General features: G+C 39.9%; 1 protein-coding gene across 1 annotated transcript; it reads right to left on the reverse strand.

Annotated features, from left to right (window-relative positions):
• Nucleotides 1–16,499: 16,499 nt before the first annotated feature.
• Nucleotides 16,500–17,828, reverse strand: LOC128195803 (uncharacterized). The gene has a single exon (XM_052874480.1). The coding sequence runs from the start codon at nt 17,826–17,828 to the stop codon at nt 16,500–16,502; it is 1,329 nt and encodes a 442-aa protein (XP_052730440.1).
• Between the last annotated feature and the right edge of the window lie 7,819 nt (nt 17,829–25,647).

The following is a 25,647-nucleotide window of genomic DNA, read 5'->3' on the forward strand; positions in this document are numbered from 1 at the left end:
TAATGTTTCGGTAGGTCCATATTTTCGTCTAAAATTTCAAATAGATTCTTTTTTTTTCGACGTCTCAATTGAGTCCTTATTTTGTGAAAATTGCATCAATTAGACCCCTACCATTAAATTAGATCTAACGGCGTTAATGTATATTTGACGTGGCACAGTAGATTATATTTTTAATTTTTAATTCATGTCGTTGAATGACGTGGATTTGAGTTGTTTTAAAAATAAAAAATTAGGAAAACCATCACCCCCTCCTCCCTCCTCCCTCCTCCACTCCTCCTCCATCGGCCCCTCCCTTTTTTCACTATCGGCCCCCTCCTTTTTTTCACCATCGCCTCCGTCCTTTCCACACACCCCTCCTCCTCCCTTCCCAACCCCAACGCCACCACCACCACCACCACTAACAACAACCCCAACACCGACACCACCACCAACACCTCCTCCGACTACTCTGTATCCCCTTCCGTGCACTCTCCAGAGAACACATCTGATCCGAAGAATTAATTGTTTAGTATGTAAACGATAATAGTAAGGATACGTGGAGGTAGATGTTGCCTAAGGGAATGAGTACTTTCAAGATTCCTGACGCCTGCATGTCAAAATCTAAGGGCCGACGCGCCCACCACCACAACCATAGACTAATTCCTTATAACTCTTTCAAACAAAACAGTAAAATCATGACTTTTAATTTTATTTTTCTTCGAGATAGGTGACCTAAATGCCAAACGGAGAAAATATAAGAACCCGTAAAAGTAAAAGTTTATCATTGATCCTACCTCAAAGCCCCTCTCTGCGACGCCCAATTTAGGTTTTCCAGTTTAGGTTTTTCCGATTGCGGAGCCATCCCGACAATTATCTCCGATTAATCCCAACAGTTATCTCCGATTACGGTGAGTCCGATTTCATTTACCGCGCTGACAACGAAGATTCTACCACCTTGCCCTGACCCATGGTCTTCATAAACCCTCAGAATGGTGGTCACCACGACCCCACTCTCACGCAGAGACTCCAGTAACTCTTCGGTGGATCCCAATTCTTTTTCAATTTTTTTATTTTTAAAACAACTCAAATCCACATCATTCAGCCACATGAATTAAAAATATAATCTACTGTGCCACGTCAAATATACATTAACGCCGTTAGATCTAATTTAACGGTAGGGGTCTAATTGATGCAATTTTCACAAAATAAGGACTCAATTGAGACGTCGAAAAAGAAGGGGATCTATTTGAGATTTTGGAGGAAAATAGGGACCTACCGAAATATTAAACCCAATATGAAACTTACAATGAAAAATAAATGAGGAATACATTGTTAGAATTAATTGATGAATTAATTTAATTATATGATTCCTGTAAAATATTGTAGCCGATTTAAACGTGATTTAATAAAATATAAAAATTTAATAATTATTGTGAGAAGTTATAATAAAAATAAAATAAAAGAATTTATTGTAACTATTTTGATGTCATGTGTTAATAAAAAGAATTAGAGTTTTATTTTTAGTTATAAAATTATTTATCAGTTAATCATCAAAAAAGTGTACAAGAAAAAGAAAAAAATAAAAAATTGGGAAAAAAAAGTTGGACAATAGAGAGATTAATAATGCATTCTCATTAAATCTCTTATAAATCAATGTTAATATCTTATCTCTTATAAATCAATGCTAATATTTTATTATGTTTTATATATATTAATATGTATGAATTTTAAGTCCATATGTGAATATTGTGATTGAGTCTTCTTTCTTTTTTCTTTTGCTCTTCTCTTCCTTCATCGTGATTATTATTATTAATGTCGTCTCATGATTTTCTTCAATCTCTTCCTCTTCCTCTATATCTTTGACTATCATTATTGTGATGATCTCCAACGCTCCACAATTGTGATATTTAGGATTGGACAAATCAAACTAAACTAAATTATATTAAACTGTAACTAACTATATTATACTAAACTAAAACAAAATGAACCATTTTAGATAATAACTGAACTGTAATGTTTTTGAGTTCAACTTTTAAAACCTGAACTTATATAATTAATTAATGAATCACTTGTCTCTAAAAACATACATTTGTTATTTATATACACTGAGAATGTGTTGAAATACAATATCTAAACAAGTGGCTAAACAAGTGGCAAGTAAGCATGGTCATACTATGTATTCATTGCAATTATTTCATGGAAATTATTTCATGGTGGTATTATTTTGAAATGTAACAAATTTTTATAAGTATCCGATGTTGTTTATATATGTTAATAATAGTGAATATTTGTGATATAGAAAATATAACCCAAAAGTAATATATATATATATATATATATATATATATATATATATATATATATATATATATATATATATTTGTATTATATTTTAGGTTTAATATCTCCTAAGGTCTCTATTTTCGTCTAGAATCTCAAATAGATTCTCTTCTTGTTCGGCGTCTCAATTAGGTCCTTATTTTGTGAAAATTGCAACAATTAGACCCCTACCGTTAAATTGGGCTTAACGGTGTTAAGCAAATGTTGGGGTGACATGCTGATGTTAGTGTTTTAATGACGTGGTAAATTGTTAGATGCATATGTGAGTCTGACATGGATTTTTGTATTTTTATCTTTTTAGTTTTACAAATTTATTTTTAGTTTTATTAATTTACAAAATAATTACCGGTTCTTAACTACAATTTAATAAAATTTAGTTCTTTTAAAATATATAATCAATTTTAGTATAAATTTAATAATATTATTTTATTTTAATAGTTATTATAGTTAATTTTTTAAAGAACTTTAAAAAAACAATTATTTCTTTATTTATCCATATTATATATATATATGTCGCAACCGGAATCGCGACGGGACGACGATCCAATAAAAAGAAGAGAGATATATTGAAAAGAGAGATTGGAGTCGCCACCATAGTTTATTCTGGAAAACTACGGAAAAACCATAAAATGATAAGGCATGGTCAAATTGAACCAGATTCTTGGTTCGGGAGTCGGTTACGTGTAGGGAAGGTATTAGCACCCTACAACGCCTGCCCTAAGGCAGTACCTTTAACTAAATGTGCGAATGTGGATGTGGTTTTCAAAGTGTTTAACTTTCCCTTAAAACAAAATTCAAAAGAAACAAACAATATTTTTTAGCTTTTTGGGCCCGACAAGGATTGACCTTGCTCCTACGTATTCTCATGTGAGAAATCAGGGTTACGTAGTTCTTTTAGAAAAATGCTTGAGAAAATTGTTTGGAAAATTGTTTGAGAAATTGTTTTGGATAAATTTTGGATTTTTGGGAGAGTGAGCCTGACAAGGACTGGCCTTGCTCCTACGTATCTCCACTTTTGATGGAGAATCAAGGATCACGTAGTTCTACCAAGGCAATATTGTTTGTTATTTGAAAAAGTAGATGTTTTTTAGTTTTTAAAGATTTTATATTTTTTGGTATTTTTTATTTAGGAGAATGAAGAGGTTTTTAGCACAAGGACGATGCGTGCGATCACACATGTGCCTAAACCTTTGAAACATATTTTTTTGCGTAATGAGTACTAGGCTGATGCGTACGATCGCACGAGCACTCACACGGCTTTTTTTTCTTATTGTTTTGCGTAATGAGTACTAGGCTGATGCGTACGATCGCACGAGCACTCACACGGCTTTCTCTTTTATTGTTTTGCGTAATGAGTACTAGGCTGATGCGTACGATCGCACGAGCACTCACACGGCTTTTTATTTATTTTATATTTGGGCAATAAGTACTAGGCTGATGCGTACGATCGCACGAGTACTCATACCGAGATTTATTACATTAAATGTTTTTTTTTAAGTTTTATATATTTTTTATTTACAATTTTTATAATTTTTAAGTAAAACAACACAAATAAGTTTACTAAATAAGACAAAGGGGTGAGAGTTGCCGTACAAGGGGTGAGAAAAATAATAATAAAAAAACAAAGCCCGACGTGAATAGAGATGCCGAACGTTCCGTCGCAGGCGATCGTGCAGTTCGTGGTAGAGACCGAACGTACGTTGGGAAAGGAGGTGAATGACGAGCGCTCGTTGGGGACGAGCGTTCGTTGGGTGATGATGAACGTTCGTAGGTGGAGATAACGAGCGGACGTTGAGAACAGGAGAAAAACGAGCGTTCATTTGATGGAGATGGTGAACAAACCGTCCGTTTGAGAAATGGACGAACGATCGTTGGGAGGGAACGCTAAATGGCGGGCGTTCGTTATAGAAATGACGAACGATTGAAAAAGGCTGGTGAATGACGAGCGCCCAAATAGAGAGCGCTCGTCGGAGAGTTGACGAGCGTTGAGAAAGGATTCAGAAGAACGAGCGCTAGTTAGGAGATGGTCACCAAACCGTTCGTTTGAGAAATGGACGAACGATCGTTGGGAGGGAACGCTAAATGGCGGGCGTTCGTTATAGAAATGACGAACGATTGAAAAAGGGCTGGTGAATGACGAGCGCCCAAATAGAGAGCGCTCGTCGGAGAGTTGACGAGCGTATGTTGAGAAAGGGAGCTTGGATGATGAGCGTTCGTTGGGCAATTGTGGACGGACGCTTGGAAACTGGCTGAATGACGAGCACTCGTTTGGGCGAGCGTTCGTTTGGGAAATGGGCGAACGGTCACTGGGGAGAGTTGACGGACGCTTGGGAACTGGCTGAATGACGAGCACTCGTTTGGGCGAGCGTTCGTTTGGGAAATGGGCGAACGGTCACTGGGGAGAGTTGACGGACGCTTGGGAACTAACTGAATGACGAGCGCTCGTTTGCGATCGTTCGTTGGGACGAGCGTTCTTCCTCTTCTCCGTTCGAAAACGGCAACCCAAGGAGGTGTTTACTTCTTCCACACGCGCACCGTCACCTCCGCCAAGACCGGCCGCTACCAGAGCGCTGATGGCAGCCTTAGATCCTACCAATTGCCGCGCCAAGCCCTCGCTTTTCTACCTCCCTCCTTCTCTTTCCTCTTGTTGTTTTCTCGACTGTACAATGGGTTATGTGTGTGGATGTTGTTCGGTGATGACGAAGGTGAAGGCTGATTTGGAGATGAAGATGATGAAGTGGGGAGCGGCGATGATGGCATGGAGGAGGATGACGGGTTCACGGGATGGTGGGCAGACGTCGGAGGTATAGTGGATGGCGGAGTTGAAGACGATGAAGATGAATATGAAGATGGTGGAAGTTTGAAGTGGAAGCGTGAAGGTGGTGGGTTTCGTGGTGACGAGAGAAGAAGTTGATGGTGGCTGGGATGGAGGCTGTTTGACAGTGGAGGTGCTATAGGGATGTTGGTGACACTCACGGTGGCTGATGGTGATGTTGGCCGTTTGGAGGTTAGGCCGTGAGTTGTTTCTTGGGGTTCTTTCGGTATTGACAGAGAAAGATGAGGGGTGATAGCCGTGAGGTATGGGTTAAAGATGATGGAGGTGGTGACGATGGCCAGAGGTTGGAGTTCGGCCGTGAGGTGTTTTTGAAAGGATGAAGATTCAGTTGGAAGTAAAGGCTGTGAGGTCAGGATGAAGAAGTAGAGGGAGTCAGTGCCCCCCAGGTATTGGAGATGATGAAGAAGAAGTTGAAGCTGTTGGCCGAATGGTGACAATGAAGATGGTGGGTGTTGGGGACCTGAAGGAATCGGAGATGAAGGCAGAGGAAGATGTGGGATTCGAAGGAGGTGTTGCACGGGGAAGAAAATGGATTTGGCGGGGGCGCATGGTTGGGAATGATGAGCCGAGGGGTGGCAAATGAGTATGGTTGATGATTGAGGGAGGGAGAGTACCGCGCCGAGAGAGTTCTCGGTGGTTGGGAGAGCGGTTCCAGTGGAGGACGGAATGGTTCAGTGAGGATGAAAACACTGTTCTACTATCTTTGTCATCCCATTTACTGTTTCAAAATGTTAATCGTAGGAAATGGACAGAGACGTGTAAGCCTATTTTTGATCGAAATGGCACAAAAGAAGCGGGTAAGAGTGGGTCCGGGGAGATGATGATGATAACAGCGAACATAAACCAATATCCACAACCAGAGGAATCAGAGACAGTCATAGGCAAACCTAGCAACTTCAACAGACATACATGCATACGTGCAAGAGCAAGCAAACAACTCGTTAAAACAACATTACTTACCTCTCGAAGATCCGTTTTCTATGGTAAGCTTGTGTTTCCAATGAATCCCCTCCTCCCTTAGGTAGCCGACTTCTCCCTTCTCTTTGCTGTGAATCCTTTCTCCCTCAACCGAGAATGGTAGCGGCTGCTGAACGTGTGCTTTCTAGGTGGCTTGTAGACCAAACTCAACTTGCTTCTTCTCCCATGCAACGTTACAAGAATGACCGTGTTCTTCCCTTAGTAGTGCAGCTGGTTGTGTACGTTCCAAGGGCAGTTTATGCGTGTGTTTGGAGGGAGGTTCCAGTGGGGAATGGAATGGTGATGACGGCAGAGGTGTATGATTGCTGATGGGAGATGAGTTTGGTGGCATCTGTTACAAGACCCGTATGATGGGTTCACAGATTTGGGGTTTCGAAGTAGTTATGGGAGATGGCTCTTGAAGATTGGTTCCTCTTTGTTAAACCTCGGGTCCTCCTCCTCAGAAAAATGGATGATCCCCCTCCTTCGTTCTAGTCTCCTCCTTTTATCTTTCAAGCTTGCATGGTGCCAAACACAATAGAATCACGGACGTTTTCTTGCTCCCCACTTCCAAAAAAAACAACTCCCGTGACTTCTAATTACTTCCCGTGACCTCTCCTTCATTTATCTTCAGCACACTTTCTTCAATCAAAGCTCCTTCTTTGTTGCCCACTGGAACAAGAATGTGTGTGTGGGTCATGCTCTGATACATTCTATTCCCGCATTCCATGCTCCAATATTTTAATAAAATGTACTCAGCTTCAATACAGTTTTATCTCTAGTGACTTCATACAATTAATTAATCACCACATTGTACATGGAGGGAGGGCCCTCCATTCTTATCACGGTGCTTCCCTTCTCGGCTAGGTGCAGCTCCAGTCCAGAATCAGCGTGCCATCATCTTCCATTCATCACCACCGTAGCTTCATTTGTCAAGCTTCTATCACGACACCACTTCATCTTCCTTGCTTCACCGTGCAATCACGTTGCAGTTGGTCCCAAACGTCCCAGTTCTCTGCTTGCTGGACATGCTTTCTGCTGCCTTCATCCGTGACCCTCTCTGCACTCTGCTGGAGCTGCTTCAACACATCCCCATCATTCTCCAAAATAAGTGGCAAGTGGTGGTTGTTGTTCACTCTCCCTCTCGGTGTGCTCTTCTTTTTTTCGTTTTTTAGTAACCTCTCTCTCTATCCTCGATGGCCACCCTCTCCCTATCCCCTCATAAGCCTCTCGTTGCCTCCTCTGGCTGCCATATGGAGCATGCGTATCAAGCGAGCACGGGAGGCAAGTGGAATAAAGTCTGCAGCATCAGCAACATGCAAGGCACCTGGGAGGCAACCACTAGTGGCTGCCATGGAGTCAAGCTTGTGTGATTGGAAAGCTGCAGGTGTGCATGGTGGCTGTCATGTGAGGCGGGAAAGCATCTTCTCTGCAAAGATTAGGGAACCACCGTGGCATCCCCCCTTTTTTATTTTTTTTTTATATATATATATTTTTTATTTTTCTATTTTATGTATTTTTGTATTTCGTATATATATAGTTTTTTTTGATTTTATAAAAATGAAACTAAAGTAAAATAAAGTTAATTAAAAAACAAAAAGAAAATAAAAGATGAAATAAAGATAAAATTAAATTAAAACAGAAAAGATTTTTTTTTTATTTTTTTTATTTTATATACATTTTTTTCAATTTTTTCTTTTTATGAGGAGAAAACAATAAAACAAAAATATTTAGTCAATCCGGACGAAATTGAGTGTTGACAGCTGTCCCTCTTTACTTAGATTTTACTAGATCGTATGATAAACAATGTTTTCATATTATCAGAGTAAAAGTAAGTAAAGATAGAAATACTAATTTCGTCTGGATTTCAAGATAAACAAGAAACAAACAGAGAATAAAACAAACAAACAAAACTGAGAAAATTGAAATGTGACAACCTCGTGGAAGGTCCACCAATGCTACAGATGCAGTGAATGAGGAAATATATTTTTCTTTTTGAAAGTAAATTTATTAATCAACCCGGACGAAATTGAGTGTAATCCCTCTTTACTTATCTTTTACTAGATCATATGATAAGTAAAGATAGAGATATTAATTTCGTTCGGATTTCAAAATACACAAGGAAAAACAGAGAATTTTCAATGAAAAAGAATTAGGAACAAACAGGGAATTTTTTTCATTTTTTTTTAATTAAATTTTTTTTGTTTTTTTGTTTGTTTTTTTTTTCAAATAAAATGAATAAGATTAAATGAATGAGAAATTTGAATTTGATTGGGTTCGACCATTGCCATGCAGATGGTCGTTTGAAAAAATGAAAATTTGTACCTGACCATTGCCATGCAGATGGTCGTTTGAAAAAAAGTTAAAAATGGGCTCGACCATTGTCTTACGGAGGGCCGAGACACCAAAATTCAAAAGTGCTTTCGACCATTATCTAGCAGATGGCCGAGATAAAACAAAACTGAAAAGGTGCTTTCGACCATTATCTTGCAGATGGCCGAGATAAAAAAAACAGAACAAAAGGTGCTTTCGACCATTATCTTGCAGATGGCCGAGATAAAAAAAACAGAACAAAAGGTGCTTTCGACCATTATCTTGCAGATGGCCGAGATAAAACAAGAGAAAAGTGCGCTCGACCATTATCTAGCAGATGGCCGAGATAAAACAAAATTGAAAAGTGCGCTCGACCATTATCTAGCAGATGGCCGAGATAAAAACAAGAGAAAAGTGCGCTCGACCATTATCTATCAGATGGCCGAGATAAAATGGGAGAACAAAAGGTTTCGACCATTATCTTGCAGATGGCCGAGATAAAATGGCAGAGAGAAAAATGTTTGATTGCTTTGAATTTGAAAATTGGAATTGGTTGAAATTTTGAGAAATTTTTTTGATTTTGATTTTTGATTTTTTTTTTTTTGGAAAATTTTGAAATTAAGAAACAAGGTGTTGCATTTTTGTACAAGGATTTGAAATCTTGATGTGCAAGAGAAACTTGGTTGATGTAAATTTTGAAATTTGGAGAAGAAAACTTTGATGCATGTTGATTTTTTTTGTCTCTTTGAAGGAAGGAAAATTGATGAATATACACGGAGGCAAATTCAAAGTTGATGAAAATATGTACATGATGTATCGGAAGATTATGAACTTATGACATTTTTTTTTTTGAGAGAGTCAATTTGTTTCCTTTGAAAACATCAAATTTATGACGATCTAGACTTCCAATTTCTTTTCAATGGACGTCCAAATTCTAAAGTCAACTGTGCAAAATGAAGCTTGTGTGCCTCGCATTTCTTGACGAGATACTAGTGTGTACATGCTTGATATCAGGGGTTGGAAAAATATGTGAAGGATGATTGGAAGGATTTGGAGAGTACCGGGATGGCTACTTGAGCCTCTTACTCCTTAAAACGGCTACAAAGGCCAATGTGAGGTAGTAGATACCCAGAAGCTGCTCTGGAACATGGTAGAAGTATTGGTATGGACACATGTATCTGAAATGAGAGGGAATAAGTCAGGAATCAGGGAGTGAGAATATCATGTGTGATTTGCAAATTGCCCCAATTATGGTGGTTTTAGACTTTGAAGTTCGGGGCGAACCAAGATCATGCAAGGCCCAACAAGGGATGCCCCAGTCTTTGTATGAACTTTGAATGTTCAGACGAAAAAATTTGAGATTTTACAAAATTGCTCAATACTCTGAATGGGCTGAAGCATATGAAAGTCACGCCTTGGTTTTGGGCATGAGTCAATTAAGCGAGGTTCCAAAAGAGGTTGCCCCCCACTTTGGGTTTACGAATGATAAGATGGACTCAAAATCATACAAAGCCCCAAAGCGTCTGCCCCTGTTTTGAGGGTGGATCTATGAATTTTGGTGCGGACAAAATCTGAGAGGCCCAACAAGGGATGCCCCGGTCTTGGTACGAACTTTGAATATACAGATGAAACAAATATGAGATTGACAAAGTCGACCAGTATTCTGAATGGGCCGGGCCGAAACATATGAAACTCACGTAGTTGCCCCAGTTTGGAAGAACAGGCGAAAAGGTTATGATAAGAGCTTACAAAGTTGTCCTAAGTTTGGGAATCGGGGGAAGAGTTTGGATGGGATTTGAATGTGTTCAGGAATTTGTGATGGATCTTGAAAAGATTGCCCCCAAACGGTTTGATTTTCCTTTGTAAAATCTTAATCAAAAGGGAGTTCCCTTCATCCGAGGACATTTATTTTTCATCATCATTTTCATTTTTTTTTTTTTTTGTTAATCATTTTTGTCTTGTCCCAAAAATTAAGCTTCATGAAAATTTAAGCAACCATTATTCAATCTGTGTGGACTTTTATTGGGCTTGTAATGTGGCTTGGGCTAAGGGGTATTGAAGGAAAGGATATAAAGGCACAAATAAATGTTTGTGGGTATTTTTGAAAAACAGGAGTTACCATCTACACTTGTATCAACTATTTGTCAAATCTGTTTTGACTTCCCTTGCTAATTTGCAAACTTCACTCTTTGTTTGTCATCACTTTGTGACTCTTTTCAATTTTTTTTGCTTTGCTTTTGCTGAATTCTCTTCATTTGATCACTAAGTGTGTTCTCCTTGCAATTTGAGTCGACTTCTACTGTGATGGTAACTCTTGTTTGGGTAAAATTTTGAAAAGAAAATTTCTTATTGGCTCAAATTTGGTATCAAAGGATATATTTTTGTTTGTTTTTTTTTTTTTTGGATGGAGAAAAATGGCCACACATCATTTCAAATTTTGGTTGTTTTATTTTCAAAAGATTAATTAAGAGACAAAGACTAAATGATCTCAACAGAGTCATTTTTCATTCTTTTTTCATTTTTTTTTTGTTTTTTTTTTTTTACGGATTCCAGGATCTCCCAAATGAAAGCAATGGAGGTAACGGAAAATCTGCTCTGAAGTAAAACTTGGTGTTTATTATTTGGGCTCAAGAACATGATTGGGCCAATCTCTTGGTATAGTGAGGGCTAAAGGATGATGTTTTCAAGCGATGCACACACAAATATCTCTTAAGAATATGTGATTTGATCATTTGATTCCAGGAGATTATGACATCCATTATACTTATTATTTTTTTTTTAAATCTCATAAAATGGATAATTTGCATCGAAAATAATTGACTCAACTTTTGCGTATTTTTTTGGTTTTATGCATGAAGAAAAGTAATATGAAATGAAAATGATGATACTAGTTGAAAAACAGATCTTTTGTTGCTTTAGCGAAAATTAGGTCTGGTGGCCAGTATGAAAACTGGGCTTGGGGGCCAGTGTGAAAACTGGGCTTGGTGAGCAATGCAAAAATGATATGAGAAAATTTGATTTAGAGAGAGAAAGAAACGTTTGGAAAATAAAAATGTTTTTTTTTTGGTTACTTTCTGACACGGGAAAATCCAGATCGGATCGGCCCCGAGGAGAAGTAACATAGAAGGAGGTTGGACTTACCAGGCACATTGACCCAATGGATCAAATGACCTGAGCCGTGTGAACTTGTCATAAGAAGATGACGAAGAACACAGTTTTTTTGCATTTTTTTCAAAGTTTATGAAACAAGCTAAAAGAAATTCATTTTTTTTTTTTAAATTTTTTGTTATGAGAGGATTTCACAAGATTGAACTAAAGAAAATTTTGCAACACCACCAGACTCAATGGGCCAAACATTATTCTTGTTACAACCACGACAAGACTCAATGGGCCCAACACTATTCCTTTTACAATAATGAAAAAAAAAACTTGAGACAAGAGTCTGAATTCCCTTTTTTTTTTGCACAAATATTTATTCACACAAATGAAAAGGGAAATTATGAATTGAGAACACAAAATAAACATGTATTTTTTTATTTTTCAGAAATTCAGATGGACTGGTTCAAGAGAAACCACATATGCCAAAAGGGCCTAATGGGCTCAAAAACTGTTCATCTTTCATTCTCAGATTTTCTTCTTTAACAACAAATTCAACGAAAATCACACAAGACAATTTGAACAAATGTACAAAACATCATTCAACAGCAAAAATGTGAAAACAAAGTATTTTTGACACATTTTCAAAAGAAGTAGACTCGAGAGACAACCACGAAGGTCATCGGGCCTAATGGGCTCGAGCACTGTTTTTTTTCAGATTTTTTTTCTTTTAACTACAAATTCAAAGAAAATCACACAGGACAATTTGAACAAATGTACAAAACATCATTCAACAGCAAAAATGTGAAAACAAAATATTTTTGACATATTTCCAAAAGAAGTATACTCGAGAGAAAACCACGAAGGTCATTGGGCCTAATGGGCTCGAGCACTGTTTTTTTTTCAGATTTTTTTTTCTTTTAACTACAAATTCAAAGAAAATCACACAGGACAATTTGAACAAATGTACAAAACATCATTCAACAGCAAAAATGTGAAAACAAAATATTTTTGACATATTTCCAAAAGAAGTATACTCGAGAGAAAAAACCACGAAGGCCATTGGGCCTAATGGGCTCGAGCACTATTCCTTTTTCAATATTTTTGATTTTTTTTTTTGATTAATTCAAAATGTAGAAGAAGAAAGAATAAAATCGAACAAAATGGCGTGATGTGAAATTACAAACATGCCAAAATAATTCTTCACTCAAATTTATATTTCAGAAGAAATGGGTTCAAAGAAGGCTAACATGACAATGAGGCCCAATGAACCTGAAAAATGTCCTTTATCATGCAAATGAAAAACAATTTTGAACACTTCAAATTTTACATCACTCCATTTATTATTTTTTTTTGAAAATTTTCTATTTATCATATTTTGATTTTTTTGTTTCATTATTTTTTTTGGTGAAATCGGATCATCCAAGAAGTCTGGTATTGGGCCGGATCGACCCAACAAAACCCTACCCGTTTTCAGATTTTCAAAATTTTTTATTTTTATTTTTATTATTTTTTTTTGTAAAACTCAGAAAGAAATCAGACCGACACCAGACGGTTGCAGCGACCGGAACTGTAGCCACAGTGGATTTGCTCAGCTATAAAACGGGTACCCCTTCGGCGTCTGAGCGACATTTTCCCGATCTCGCTCTCTCTCTATCCTTCTCTTTCTCCCTCTTCTCTCTCTTCTCTCTCTTCCTTGAGCGTCTGGATTCCGGGAGGAAACTCTGCCCCCGCGTGCTTTCGAAGGCTTCCCAATGCTGCGACGAGCTTCTGCAAGCCCTTCTGCTTCCGGGTAAGTCTTCTGAACTCATAATCTCTCTTCTTTTCCTTCTTTCCTCTCACACTTTCTTTGTTTTTTCTTTCTTTTCCCCTTTTCGCTTTCTCTGCCTTTCTTTCCTTTACGCTTTCTGTTCTTGCTGTTCTTTCTTGTCGCCTTTTCGAATTCCCTGCTTTCCTTTCCCTCTTCCCTTTCTGTTTTTTCTTTTCTGCTTTCCTTTCTTGCAAGCTCTTTATTTTCTTCTGCTTTCTGCTTTGTCTGCTTTTATTTCCGTCTTGCCCTTCTTTGCATTTCTTTCTGAGTCTTAAAACACTTAAAAACACAACTGTCTTAACTTAAGGGGTATATAGGCTGGAAACCAGACGTTAATCTCCCTTCGATTGAGGGTATGGCAGAGACAATCGGGTAGAACAACGCCACGTACCCCATAAAATCAGAAAACTTAAAAAGAGAATTTTATTTGTATGAATCGAACATGGACAAATGGACAAGGACAAAAGGACATAGATCCGTTTAGGACCCTCTTGCAAGGACCGTGAAACAGATCCGAGACCGGACACTGAAATAACAAAGACTGACCGGACAAAATAAACTAAAAGGAAACAAAAACGAATAAAGAAAACACTGAAAATACTTCTTTTTTTTGCTTTGTGCTTTTGTTTTGTTTTTGTTATTTTTATTTTTTATATTTTTTTTCTTTGTTTCAGAAAACTTAGAGAGGAAAGATGAGCGAGATGGAGATGGAGAGGTACACCAGTCAGCGGTGGCGACCTACCGACGATCAGGTCAAAATGATGACCCATATCTACAATTACGGGGTCACACATCCCAGCAGAGCCCAAGTCGTCGAGATTGCATCTCGACTAAGGGCTTTCGCAGATGCCACTGAATACAATGTGCACTGCTGGTTTAACAACCACGGCAATCGGGTCAGGCGCTGGCAAGCGGAGATAGACCCCACTGGCACTCAGTTTTCACAACTGCCGCTATACATGTATGGTAAGTACCCTGATCACCTCCATCTTTTTTTTTCATTTTTTGAAAATATTCTCCTCATCTTATTATTGACAAAAAATTTGTTTTACCCTTTTTTTGAAAGAATACGACTGGGTGATCATGAGGGCGCCGAGGCTGCTGAACTTGTTCCCCGTTCCGATCATCATTGACGATGACAGGGACGGACGACAAATCGCTCCACCCATGCCTCTCACATTCCGGACCAGAGCTCCCTCGACGGAGCTCTCCCTCAGACCACCGCAACCAGCTCGGGAATTTTTTCGCTGAATTGTTGTTTTTTTTTTTTTTTTTTTTTTTTTGGTCTGTAACTTAACGATCACCAGTGATCGAACCCCGAACATTGTTTATTTGCTTTTGTTTATTTTCTGCTCTTTTTTTGTTTTTTTATTTGAATTTGTGACTTTGCACTTCTTTGTTATATCTGTTTTTTTTTCTTTTTTATGCATTTTTATTTTATTTATCATGATGCCAAGATCGTATGAGTGTATCCGACCTTACTGTAATTTCCTGCTCCAATGATGAAATGAAATTAGATTTTTATGGTTTTTTTTTTTTTCAGTCTAAACAAAAATTTCTAATTTAAACGAAATAATGGAAAATCGGGTTTAACAGAAAAAAAATATCTACAAAGAAAATACGGAAAAAAGACTTCGAATGAAATGAGATCCAAAGCGAACACCATGAGCATGAAAAACAAAATTTTGAAATCATTATGCATATGAGACAAAGCAGAAATGGGAAGAGAGGAACAATGAACTCGTAAAACAATTTGAACAATTTGAAATTTTGATGACTCCTTTTTTTTTGAAAATTTTTTTTTTGTGCAATGAAATCGGACTCAAGCAAAAGCTTTCAAAAACGACTTCCTCTTTTTTTCGAGTTAATTGTCTTACTTGCAGTCATCAAATTAGTAATTATTTTCAAAGCTTAGAAAAGTGAGGAATGTCACATATCCGAGGTCTAACTTTGGGATTACATTTTGAATTTTTCTCCCGAGACATCAACGTACGCATGCTTGAAGAGACTCGCAAGTGAAAAATGGGAGTTGTTAGAATGGTTTGGGAGAAAACGGGATAGTCACGCTAATGTCACCTCATACGTTCTGTAAAGTAGACGAGTGCCGAAGCGAAACACGAGGTACCTAAAACGTTTCCCCGATTTGGTGTAATGAATATGATGATGAATCCATGATAATTTGTACAAAAACTCAAGTAAGATCCGCAAAGCTGCCTCAGTTTTTTTTTTTTTTTTTTTTTTTTTTTTTTTTTTTGCATGGGGCTCTGTTTGGAAGAAGTAGTGGGTATGAAAAAGGGAAAGCTAAAAGGATGGCCCCAAATGGGTTCGATATTTTTGTATGCTTCAGGCTAGTTGGCAAGGAAATCCTTTCTTCTTGAGACATTATTCATTTTCATCTCTCACTTCCCTCCCCCTTTTTTTTTTATATCACCCTTTCGGGTTTCTGAATCTAAGTGACCTATTCTCCCCTTTTTTTTCAATGGGTTTAAGGATCATCCTACTAGCGCAAGCGAGAAAACTTCTGGCCAAACCAATTTGCCCCGGGGTGAAGGTTTACTTTGTTACCTAGGGCATTGGCAATATTGTTGGGAGGAATCTTCTATTTTTGAAGGGTGATATTTTTCAAGCACCATGCGCACAAACGTCTCGAGAGAAAGCATCAAATTGTTATTGTTTATTAGACATTTGACCTCGGAAGAGTATGACACTGTAACCTTGCCTTTGATTATTTTTTCTATTTTCGAAAAACAAGAGTTTGACAATCTGCAAGAAGACAAATGACTCAGGATTTCTTCAATTTTTTTTTGTTATTAATTATTTTTTTTTTTTGACACCCTATTAGGATACGATTTCCAGTAAACCTTGGAGATACCAAGTAATGAAAGTTTACATTAACAGTTCATGGATGAAAGCGTGACATCAATGAGCATAAACCTCATAGGAAGACAAATTAAAGCTCAAGCAAAACAACATCAGTTCCAACTTTTACAATAACTTATGCTTTCCTAAATAATCCGAGAGTCCTCTTCACTCGTCCATGGCATTTGTAGAGGTGAACTCACGCCTTGCCACAGTGCTGGATTGCATTTCTTCAAACTTTAAACATCCTGAATCGATCAAAGATTGCACTTTACGTTTCAGAGCCTTGCATGGCTCTATTGAATGTCCTCACGCCCCTCCATGATAATCACATCTGGCATTTACGTCATAGCTCCTTGGATACGGAGGTCGTATAGGCCTGGTTGGACAAATCTTTATGAGGTTTCTGCAGAGAAGATCTGGTAGTAGCTCTGTATAGGTCATGGGGATAGGAGTGAAGTTGGCGACCTTCTCATCACGATTGTAATTTCTTCGTTCAGTGGCTCGACTAGACCCATAGGAATGCGACATTTGAGGACAGGCAATAAAATGTGAATTAGCTCTTCGTTCTTTGCCTTTCTCACGTCTAGGATCATACTCATTTAAACTTGCTACTAGCTCTGGGCCTAATGCAAATTTTCCATTTCTTATACCACTCTCAACCCTCTCTCCAATTACTACTATGTCAGTAAAACTTGAGGAGACTGAGATGCTTAACATGTGCTCATAAAATGGTGGTTGTAGAGTACTCAAAAACGTGGTAGTCATCTCCTTGTCGCTCAGACGCGGTTCTACTTGAGCAACAATCTCTCTCCACCTTTGGGCATATTCTCTGAATGATTCAGATTCTTTCTTCACCATGTTCTGCAATTGTGCTCTGTCAGGTGTCAAATCTTTATCATATCCATACTGCCTTAGGAATGTCTCAACCAGATGTTTCCATGAGTAGATGTGAGTAGTCTCTAAGCGCATGTACCAAGTTAGAGTTTCGTCAATTAAACTTTCTTGGAAGAAGTGAATCAAAAGTTTTTCATCGTGGGCATAAGCTGCCATTTTCCTGCAGTACATGCTTATGTGGCCCCTCGGGCGAGTATTTCCCCGATATTTCTCAAACTCTGGCAACATGAACTTTGGAGGTATCACCACGTCAGGAACTAAACATAGTTTTTTAGCATCTCCAAATTCAAAACTTCCTTCACCCTCTATGGCTCTCAACCTCTTCTCAGGGACTTCTAATATGCTCTTATCGTCCTTAAAATCTGTTGGTGTAATGACACAAGATGGAGACTTCGTCTCAGGTTCTTTTTTCATTATCATGCTCTCAATACCTGGTTGGATCGTCTGCCTATGAATTGTGAAAGTGGTTGCCCCAGGCTCGTCTTCTACTTCAGCTGCATTACCTTCGGCCTTTTGAGTGTCAAGATGTCTCGAGTCCACTCCTGAGGGTGGAGTATAATTCGGGGGAAGACCATAGGAAGGGAAAGTTTGTGCTTCTGGAACTCCTTGTTGTGATCGTTGTGTGCATAAACATCCAGGACTTTGTAAGGCATCCAGGGTCTTTAGGACCTGTCTCATTTGTTCCTTCAGCTGTCGGATATCGGCTTTCATTCCCTCTTGAACTTCTTCTTGGTTCTCCATGATTTTGCCACTGGTTCGTGTCCTTTAGGGTGTCTTAGATGCTTAGCTGTATTTTTTTTGTGAAACAAATTAAGAAAAAAGAAAAATAAAAATAAAAAAGAAAAGAAAAGAAAACATAGTTCAAATTCTCTAGTCAGAAACTATAAAGCTGTGAAAATATTTGCCCCGGTATAATTTTGGAAATTAACACGAAACAGAGTCAATAAGGTGGTTCATCATTCAGAAATCCCCAAAATGCGAGACATAGGAATTCTTGGTCATCACATTCTTCATTTGTCTGATCAGTTTCTCGCAGCAATTGAGGAATGTTTCAATCCCCTTAGGTGGGTTGATGATTGACATTACAGACCCAGCATCAGCTAATAGCTTAGGAACATTTTCAATGACTTCATTGATGAAGAAAGCTAATTGTGAGTGACTTGTCCTTCTTCAACGACATATTCCTTCATCTGACTCGTCAATCTTTATGTCCCCTTTTAGCTGAATGGCAACATTCCTTCTAGTTTTGTCACTGCTGCTTCTATCCACTGCTCATTATTTTGAAATTTCTTTTCGCAATTTGGGTAAGGGAAATTAATTACAATTTGATTGTCTTAACCCTTTCTGTGATTCATTGGCTAAGGGAAACTTCCATTAATAGTCCCTAATCTTGGGTCTCCCTTGAAGCGAACAACATTGCCCCCAAGTGTCTTTAACTTGATGAAACATTTCACCAAAAGTTCATTCCTCACAAGATAAAATGACCATGGAAGAAGATGAAGAATCCAATAGGCAGAAGGGAGTGTTCCCACGAGCCCTAGTAGCCCTCCAAACTCTCCTCTAAGTGAGATGCACCTCCAAAGAACCAAAGACCGTAACCCCTTCGTATTTCTGGATTAAATAGACATATCAGCAAAAGTTGCGCCCGTGGAAAAATCGAAAGTGGACGAGCGTCCACTGAAGTCTGGACGAGCGTCCTATTCTCTGGCCTGGACGAGCGTCCTATTCTCTGGCATGGACGAGCGTCCTAAATCTTGGACGAGCGTCCTATTCTCTGGACGAGCGTCCTAAATCTTGGACGAGCGCCCTCTTATGGACGAGCGTCCTCTACTGTCTGGACGATCGTCCTCTTCTCACGTCATCTGGACGAGCGTCCTCTTCAAAACGAGCGTCCTCTTCTGCTCCAGGACGAGCGTCGTCTTCAGAGAGATGGACGAACGTTCACTTGGCGTCACTCCGGCGCTGAGCGTTTCTGCATGTGTGACGAGCGTTTCTGCGTGCCTTGTGGTTGGTTCATCTCTATAATTTGTTGGAGACTCTTCCAAGCTCATTTTTAGCTCCCGCAATGATATATAATCTGCGATCTATGCTGCCAAGGGACACACCATTTAACTTATTCTTCGTTTAAACTTGCACAAAGTTGCGCCCATTCATTTGCTCCTTTCATATTTGGTTTACACTGCAATAGCTCAAACATGGGACACATGGCTTTTAAGGCGTCCTCAGTCACACGGGAGATGAACATGACATAACACTTTTCCTCCCTTCAACTCATAACAATGATTAAGGGTCCCATGAACTTCAGCCAGGATGGTAGTGACTGGATTCTCACAGCGCTCTTTGTATCCCACAAATGCATTCAAAGCGGCATAAACGGCGAGGTTCTTGACATTTAGGAGAAAGCATGACACCATAGAGGAGAAGAGCTAATACATCCGTAAACATTTCCCAATTTTCCTCTTAAGTCTAATGATGTAGGTATTCCTCTAAGTATCTTTGAGGAAGGCCCCTCACTTTGCTTTTGATTGTGAACTCGCTTTCCAACTTCATTGGGTGTACTTTCCTTATCCTCGCTAATTGCAAGATAAGTATATACTGCTCAAGGTAGCTGTATGGAGTCTTTTCCATATTTAAGACTTGCTCGAATTCTTCCACTGGTGGCACTAGTTGGAAATCTTGGAAAGTGAAGCACCTTAGTGGTGGATCATAGTACTGGGCTAAAGTAGTAATTACTGAGGTTTGGACCTCCACCTCTAACAGACTCAACAAATTCTTATACCCCACCAATATTATCCTCCTTTACTCGACGTGCATCTTTTCGTCAAAATGTATGAACTCAAATACCTCTTGACTCAAAATTCCATGTTAATTCCCATCTTTAGCTTAAGGGCCTTAATCAAAACTTTATAATTTTTGACTAGAATCCACAAAACGTGACAAGACTATATAAAAAAAAACATGAGCTAAGAAAGAAGGAAAAAGTAAAAAGAAAAAAAAAACGGATAAAGAGGTATGTACAAGGTGCGTGATTTTTATTAAGCGAACATGAGGGTTATAGGAAAGCACATTTCTCCCTTTTGTGCCTTATCAAAGGTTGAATATCAAAAGTTCTAAGGCCAAATATATGCACTCACAAGGATAGCTTCCTAATGCTTAAATCAGGCCACCAGAGCTATGGCTCTTTTCACTGTTTCTCCACAACAGTCAGAGTAATCAACTAGATGTGGAGACACAAATGAAAAGAACAGACTCTGGCTGGGGTTCTCACGATAGCCAAACAGGAAGTACATCCCAGAGTGACACCGCTACACAACCCCTCTATTTCTAAGTTGCGCTCAGACCCGGGTATAGGGCCTCACTCATGATATGCATATGATGTGTATGTGTGAAGGGAGAATGCAATTATACACCCCAAACCCTCACCTGCAAAACAACCAGAAAATTCCCAGGCAGATATAACATGTTTTCTACCCTAGGGTTCAATATAATCAAAAGAACATATATACAATAATGACAAATATCCAACAAAGATAAAGAAAAAGAAAGGGAAGAAAAACACAAAGAAAAACCACATTGAATTCGCACATCTAATTAAATGGCCTGACTCTCTGGTTTCCCCAGTGGAGTCGCCATCTGTCGCAACCGGAATCGCGACGAGACGACGATCAAATAAAAAGAAGAGAGATATATTGAAAAGAGAGATTGGAGTCGCCACCATAGTTTATTCTGGAAAACTACGGAAAAACCATAAAATGATAAGGCATGGTCAAATTGAACCAGATTCTTGGTTCGGGAGTCGGTTACGTGTAGGGAAGGTATTAGCACCCTACAACGCCTGCCCTAAGGCAGTACCTTTAACTAAATGTGCGAATGTGGATGTGGTTTTCAAAGTGTTTAACTTTCCCTTAAAACAAAATTCAAAAGAAACAAACAATATTTTTTAGCTTTTTGGGCCCGACAAGGATTGACCTTGCTCCTACGTATTCTCATGTGAGAAATCAGGGTTACGTAGTTCTTTTAGAAAACTGCTTGAGAAAATTGTTTGGAAAATTGTTTGAGAAATTGTTTTGGATAAATTTTGGATTTTTGGGAGAGTGAGCCTGACAAGGACTGGCCTTGCTCCTACGTATCTCCACTTTTGATGGAGAATCAAGGATCACGTAGTTCTACCAAGGCAATATTGTTTGTTATTTGAAAAAGTAGATGTTTTTTAGTTTTTAAAGATTTTATATTTTTTGGTATTTTTTATTTAGGAGAATGAAGAGGTTTTTAGCACAAGGACGATGCGTGCGATCACACATGTGCCTAAACCTTTGAAACATATTTTTTTGCGTAATGAGTACTAGGCTGATGCGTACGATCGCACGAGCACTCACACGGCTTTTTTTTCTTATTGTTTTGCGTAATGAGTACTAGGCTGATGCGTACGATCGCACGAGCACTCACACGGCTTTCTCTTTTATTGTTTTGCGTAATGAGTACTAGGCTGATGCGTACGATCGCACGAGCACTCACACGACTTTTTATTTATTTTATATTTGGGCAATAAGTACTAGGCTGATGCGTACGATCGCACGAGTACTCATACCGAGATTTATTACATTAAATGTTTTTTTTTTTAAGTTTTATATATTTTTTATTTACAATTTTTATAATTTTTAAGTAAAACAACACAAATAAGTTTACTAAATAAGACAAAGGGGTGAGAGTTGCCGTACAAGGGGTGAGAAAAATAATAATAAAAAAACAAAGCCCGACGTGAATAGAGATGCCGAACGTTCCGTCGCAGGCGATCGTGCAGTTCGTGGTAGAGACCGAACGTACGTTGGGAAAGGAGGTGAATGACAAGCGCTCGTTGGGGACGAGCGTTCGTTGGGTGATGATGAACGTTCGTAGGTGGAGATAACGAGCGGACGTTGAGAACAGGAGAAAAACGAGCGTTCATTTGATGGAGATGGTGAACAAACCGTCCGTTTGAGAAATGGACGAACGATCGTTGGGAGGGAACGCTAAATGGCGGGCGTTCGTTATAGAAATGACGAACGATTGAAAAAGGCTGGTGAATGACGAGCGCCCAAATAGAGAGCGCTCGTCGGAGAGTTGACGAGCGTTGAGAAAGGATTCAGAAGAACGAGCGCTAGTTAGGAGATGGTCACCAAACCGTTCGTTTGAGAAATGGACGAACGATCGTTGGGAGGGAACGCTAAATGGCGGGCGTTCGTTATAGAAATGACGAACGATTGAAAAAGGGCTGGTGAATGACGAGCGCCCAAATAGAGAGCGCTCGTCGGAGAGTTGACGAGCGTATGTTGAGAAAGGGAGCTTGGATGATGAGCGTTCGTTGGGCAATTGTGGACGGACGCTTGGAAACTGGCTGAATGACGAGCACTCGTTTGGGCGAGCGTTCGTTTGGGAAATGGGCGAACGGTCACTGGGGAGAGTTGACGGACGCTTGGGAACTGGCTGAATGACGAGCACTCGTTTGGGCGAGCGTTCGTTTGGGAAATGGGCGAACGGTCACTGGGGAGAGTTGACGGACGCTTGGGAACTAACTGAATGACGAGCGCTCGTTTGCGATCGTTCGTTGGGACGAGCGTTCTTCCTCTTCTCCGTTCGAAAACGGCAACCCAAGGAGGTGTTTACTTCTTCCACACGCGCACCGTCACCTCCGCCAAGACCGGCCGCTACCAGAGCGCTGATGGCAGCCTTAGATCCTACCAATTGCCGCGCCAAGCCCTCGCTTTTCTACCTCCCTCCTTCTCTTTCCTCTTGTTGTTTTCTCGACTGTACAATGGGTTATGTGTGTGGATGTTGTTCGGTGATGACGAAGGTGAAGGCTGATTTGGAGATGAAGATGATGAAGTGGGGAGCGGCGATGATGGCATGGAGGAGGATGACGGGTTCACGGGATGGTGGGCAGACGTCGGAGGTATAGTGGATGGCGGAGTTGAAGACGATGAAGATGAATATGAAGATGGTGGAAGTTTGAAGTGGAAGCGTGAAGGTGGTGGGTTTCGTGGTGACGAGAGAAGAAGTTGATGGTGGCTGGGATGGAGGCTGTTTGACAGTGGAGGTGCTATAGGGATGTTGGTGACACTCACGGTGGCTGATGGTGATGTTGGCCGTTTGGAGGTTAGGCCGTGAGTTGTTTCTTGGGGTTCTTTCGGTATTGACAGAGAAAGATGAGGGGTGATAGCCGTGAGGTATGGGTTAAAGATGATGGAGGTGGTGACGATGGCCAGAGGTTGGAGTTCGGCCGTGAGGTGTTTTTGAAAGGATGAAGATTCAGTTGGAAGTAAAGGCTGTGAGGTCAGGATGAAGAAGTAGAGGGAGTCAGTGCCCCCCAGGTATTGGAGATGATGAAGAAGAAGTTGAAGTTGTTGGCCGAATGGTGACAATGAAGATGGTGGGTGTTGGGGACCTGAAGGAATCGGAGATGAAGGCAGAGGAAGATGTGGGATTCGAAGGAGGTGTTGCACGGGGAAGAAAATGGATTTGGCGGGGGCGCATGGTTGGGAATGATGAGCCGAGGGGTGGCAAATGAGTATGGTTGATGATTGAGGGAGGGAGAGTACCGCGCCGAGAGAGTTCTCGGTGGTTGGGAGAGCGGTTCCAGTGGAGGACGGAATGGTTCAGTGAGGATGAAAACACTGTTCTACTATCTTTGTCATCCCATTTACTGTTTCAAAATGTTAATCGTAGGAAATGGACAGAGACGTGTAAGCCTATTTTTGATCGAAATGGCACAAAAGAAGCGGGTAAGAGTGGGTCCGGGGAGATGATGATGATAACAGCGAACATAAACCAATATCCACAACCAGAGGAATCAGAGACAGTCATAGGCAAACCTAGCAACTTCAACAGACATACATGCATACGTGCAAGAGCAAGCAAACAACTCGTTAAAACAACATTACTTACCTCTCGAAGATCCGTTTTCTATGGTAAGCTTGTGTTTCCAATGAATCCCCTCCTCCCTTAGGTAGCCGACTTCTCCCTTCTCTTTGCTGTGAATCCTTTCTCCCTCAACCGAGAATGGTAGCGGCTGCTGAACGTGTGCTTTCTAGGTGGCTTGTAGACCAAACTCAACTTGCTTCTTCTCCCATGCAACGTTACAAGAATGACCGTGTTCTTCCCTTAGTAGTGCAGCTGGTTGTGTACGTTCCAAGGGCAGTTTATGCGTGTGTTTGGAGGGAGGTTCCAGTGGGGAATGGAATGGTGATGACGGCAGAGGTGTATGATTGTTGATGGGAGATGAGTTTGGTGGCATCTGTTACAAGACCCGTATGATGGGTTCACAGATTTGGGGTTTTGAAGTAGTTATGGGAGATGGCTCTTGAAGATTGGTTCCTCTTTGTTAAACCTCGGGTCCTCCTCCTCAGAAAAATGGATGATCCCCCTCCTTCGTTCTAGTCTCCTCCTTTTATCTTTCAAGCTTGCATGGTGCCAAACACAATAGATTCACGGACGTTTTCTTGCTCCCCACTTCCAAAAAAAACAACTCCCGTGACTTCTAATTACTTCCCGTGACCTCTCCTTCATTTATCTTCAGCACACTTTCTTCAATCAAAGCTCCTTCTTTGTTGCCCACTGGAACAAGAATGTGTGTGTGGGTCATGCTCTGATACATTCTATTCCCGCATTCCATGCTCCAATATTTTAATAAAATGTACTCAGCTTCAATACAGTTTTATCTCTAGTGACTTCATACAATTAATTAATCACCACATTGTACATGGAGGGAGGGCCCTCCATTCTTATCACGGTGCTTCCCTTCTCGGCTAGGTGCAGCTCCAGTCCAGAATCAGCGTGCCATCATCTTCCATTCATCACCACCGTAGCTTCATTTGTCAAGCTTCTATCACGACACCACTTCATCTTCCTTGCTTCACCGTGCAATCACGTTGCAGCTGGTCCCAAACGTCCCAGTTCTCTGCTTGTTGGACATGCTTTCTGCTGCCTTCATCCGTGACCCTCTCTGCACTCTGCTGGAGCTGCTTCAACACATCCCCATCATTCTCCAAAATAAGTGGCAAGTGGTGGTTGTTGTTCACTCTCCCTCTCGGTGTGCTCTTCTTTTTTTCGTTTTTTAGTAACCTCTCTCTCTATCCTCGATGGCCACCCTCTCCCTATCCCCTCATAAGCCTCTCGTTGCCTCCTCTGGCTGCCATATGGAGCATGCGTATCAAGCGAGCACGGGAGGCAAGTGGAATAAAGTCTGCAGCATCAGCAACATGCAAGGCACCTGGGAGGCAACCACTAGTGGCTGCCATGGAGTCAAGCTTGTGTGATTGGAAAGCTGCAGGTGTGCATGGTGGCTGTCATGTGAGGCGGGAAAGCATCTTCTCTGCAAAGATTAGGGAACCACCGTGGCATCCCCCTTTTTTTTTTTTATATATATATATATATATTTTTTATTTTTCTATTTTATGTATTTCGTATATATATAGTTTTTTTTGATTTTATAAAAATGAAACCAAAGTAAAATAAAGTTAATTAAAAAACAAAAAGAAAATAAAAGATGAAATAAAGATAAAATTAAATTAAAACAGAAAAGATT

Source organism: Vigna angularis, chromosome 3 (assembly GCF_016808095.1).
Source record: "Vigna angularis cultivar LongXiaoDou No.4 chromosome 3, ASM1680809v1, whole genome shotgun sequence".
In the NCBI taxonomy this organism is placed as follows: Eukaryota; Viridiplantae; Streptophyta; class Magnoliopsida; order Fabales; family Fabaceae; genus Vigna; species Vigna angularis.

Excerpts from the sequence above, each read along its gene's own strand:
- LOC128195803 (XM_052874480.1), bottom strand. The coding sequence starts at position 17,828 with ATGGAGAACCAAGAAGAAGTTCAAGAGGGAATGAAAGCCGATATCCGA.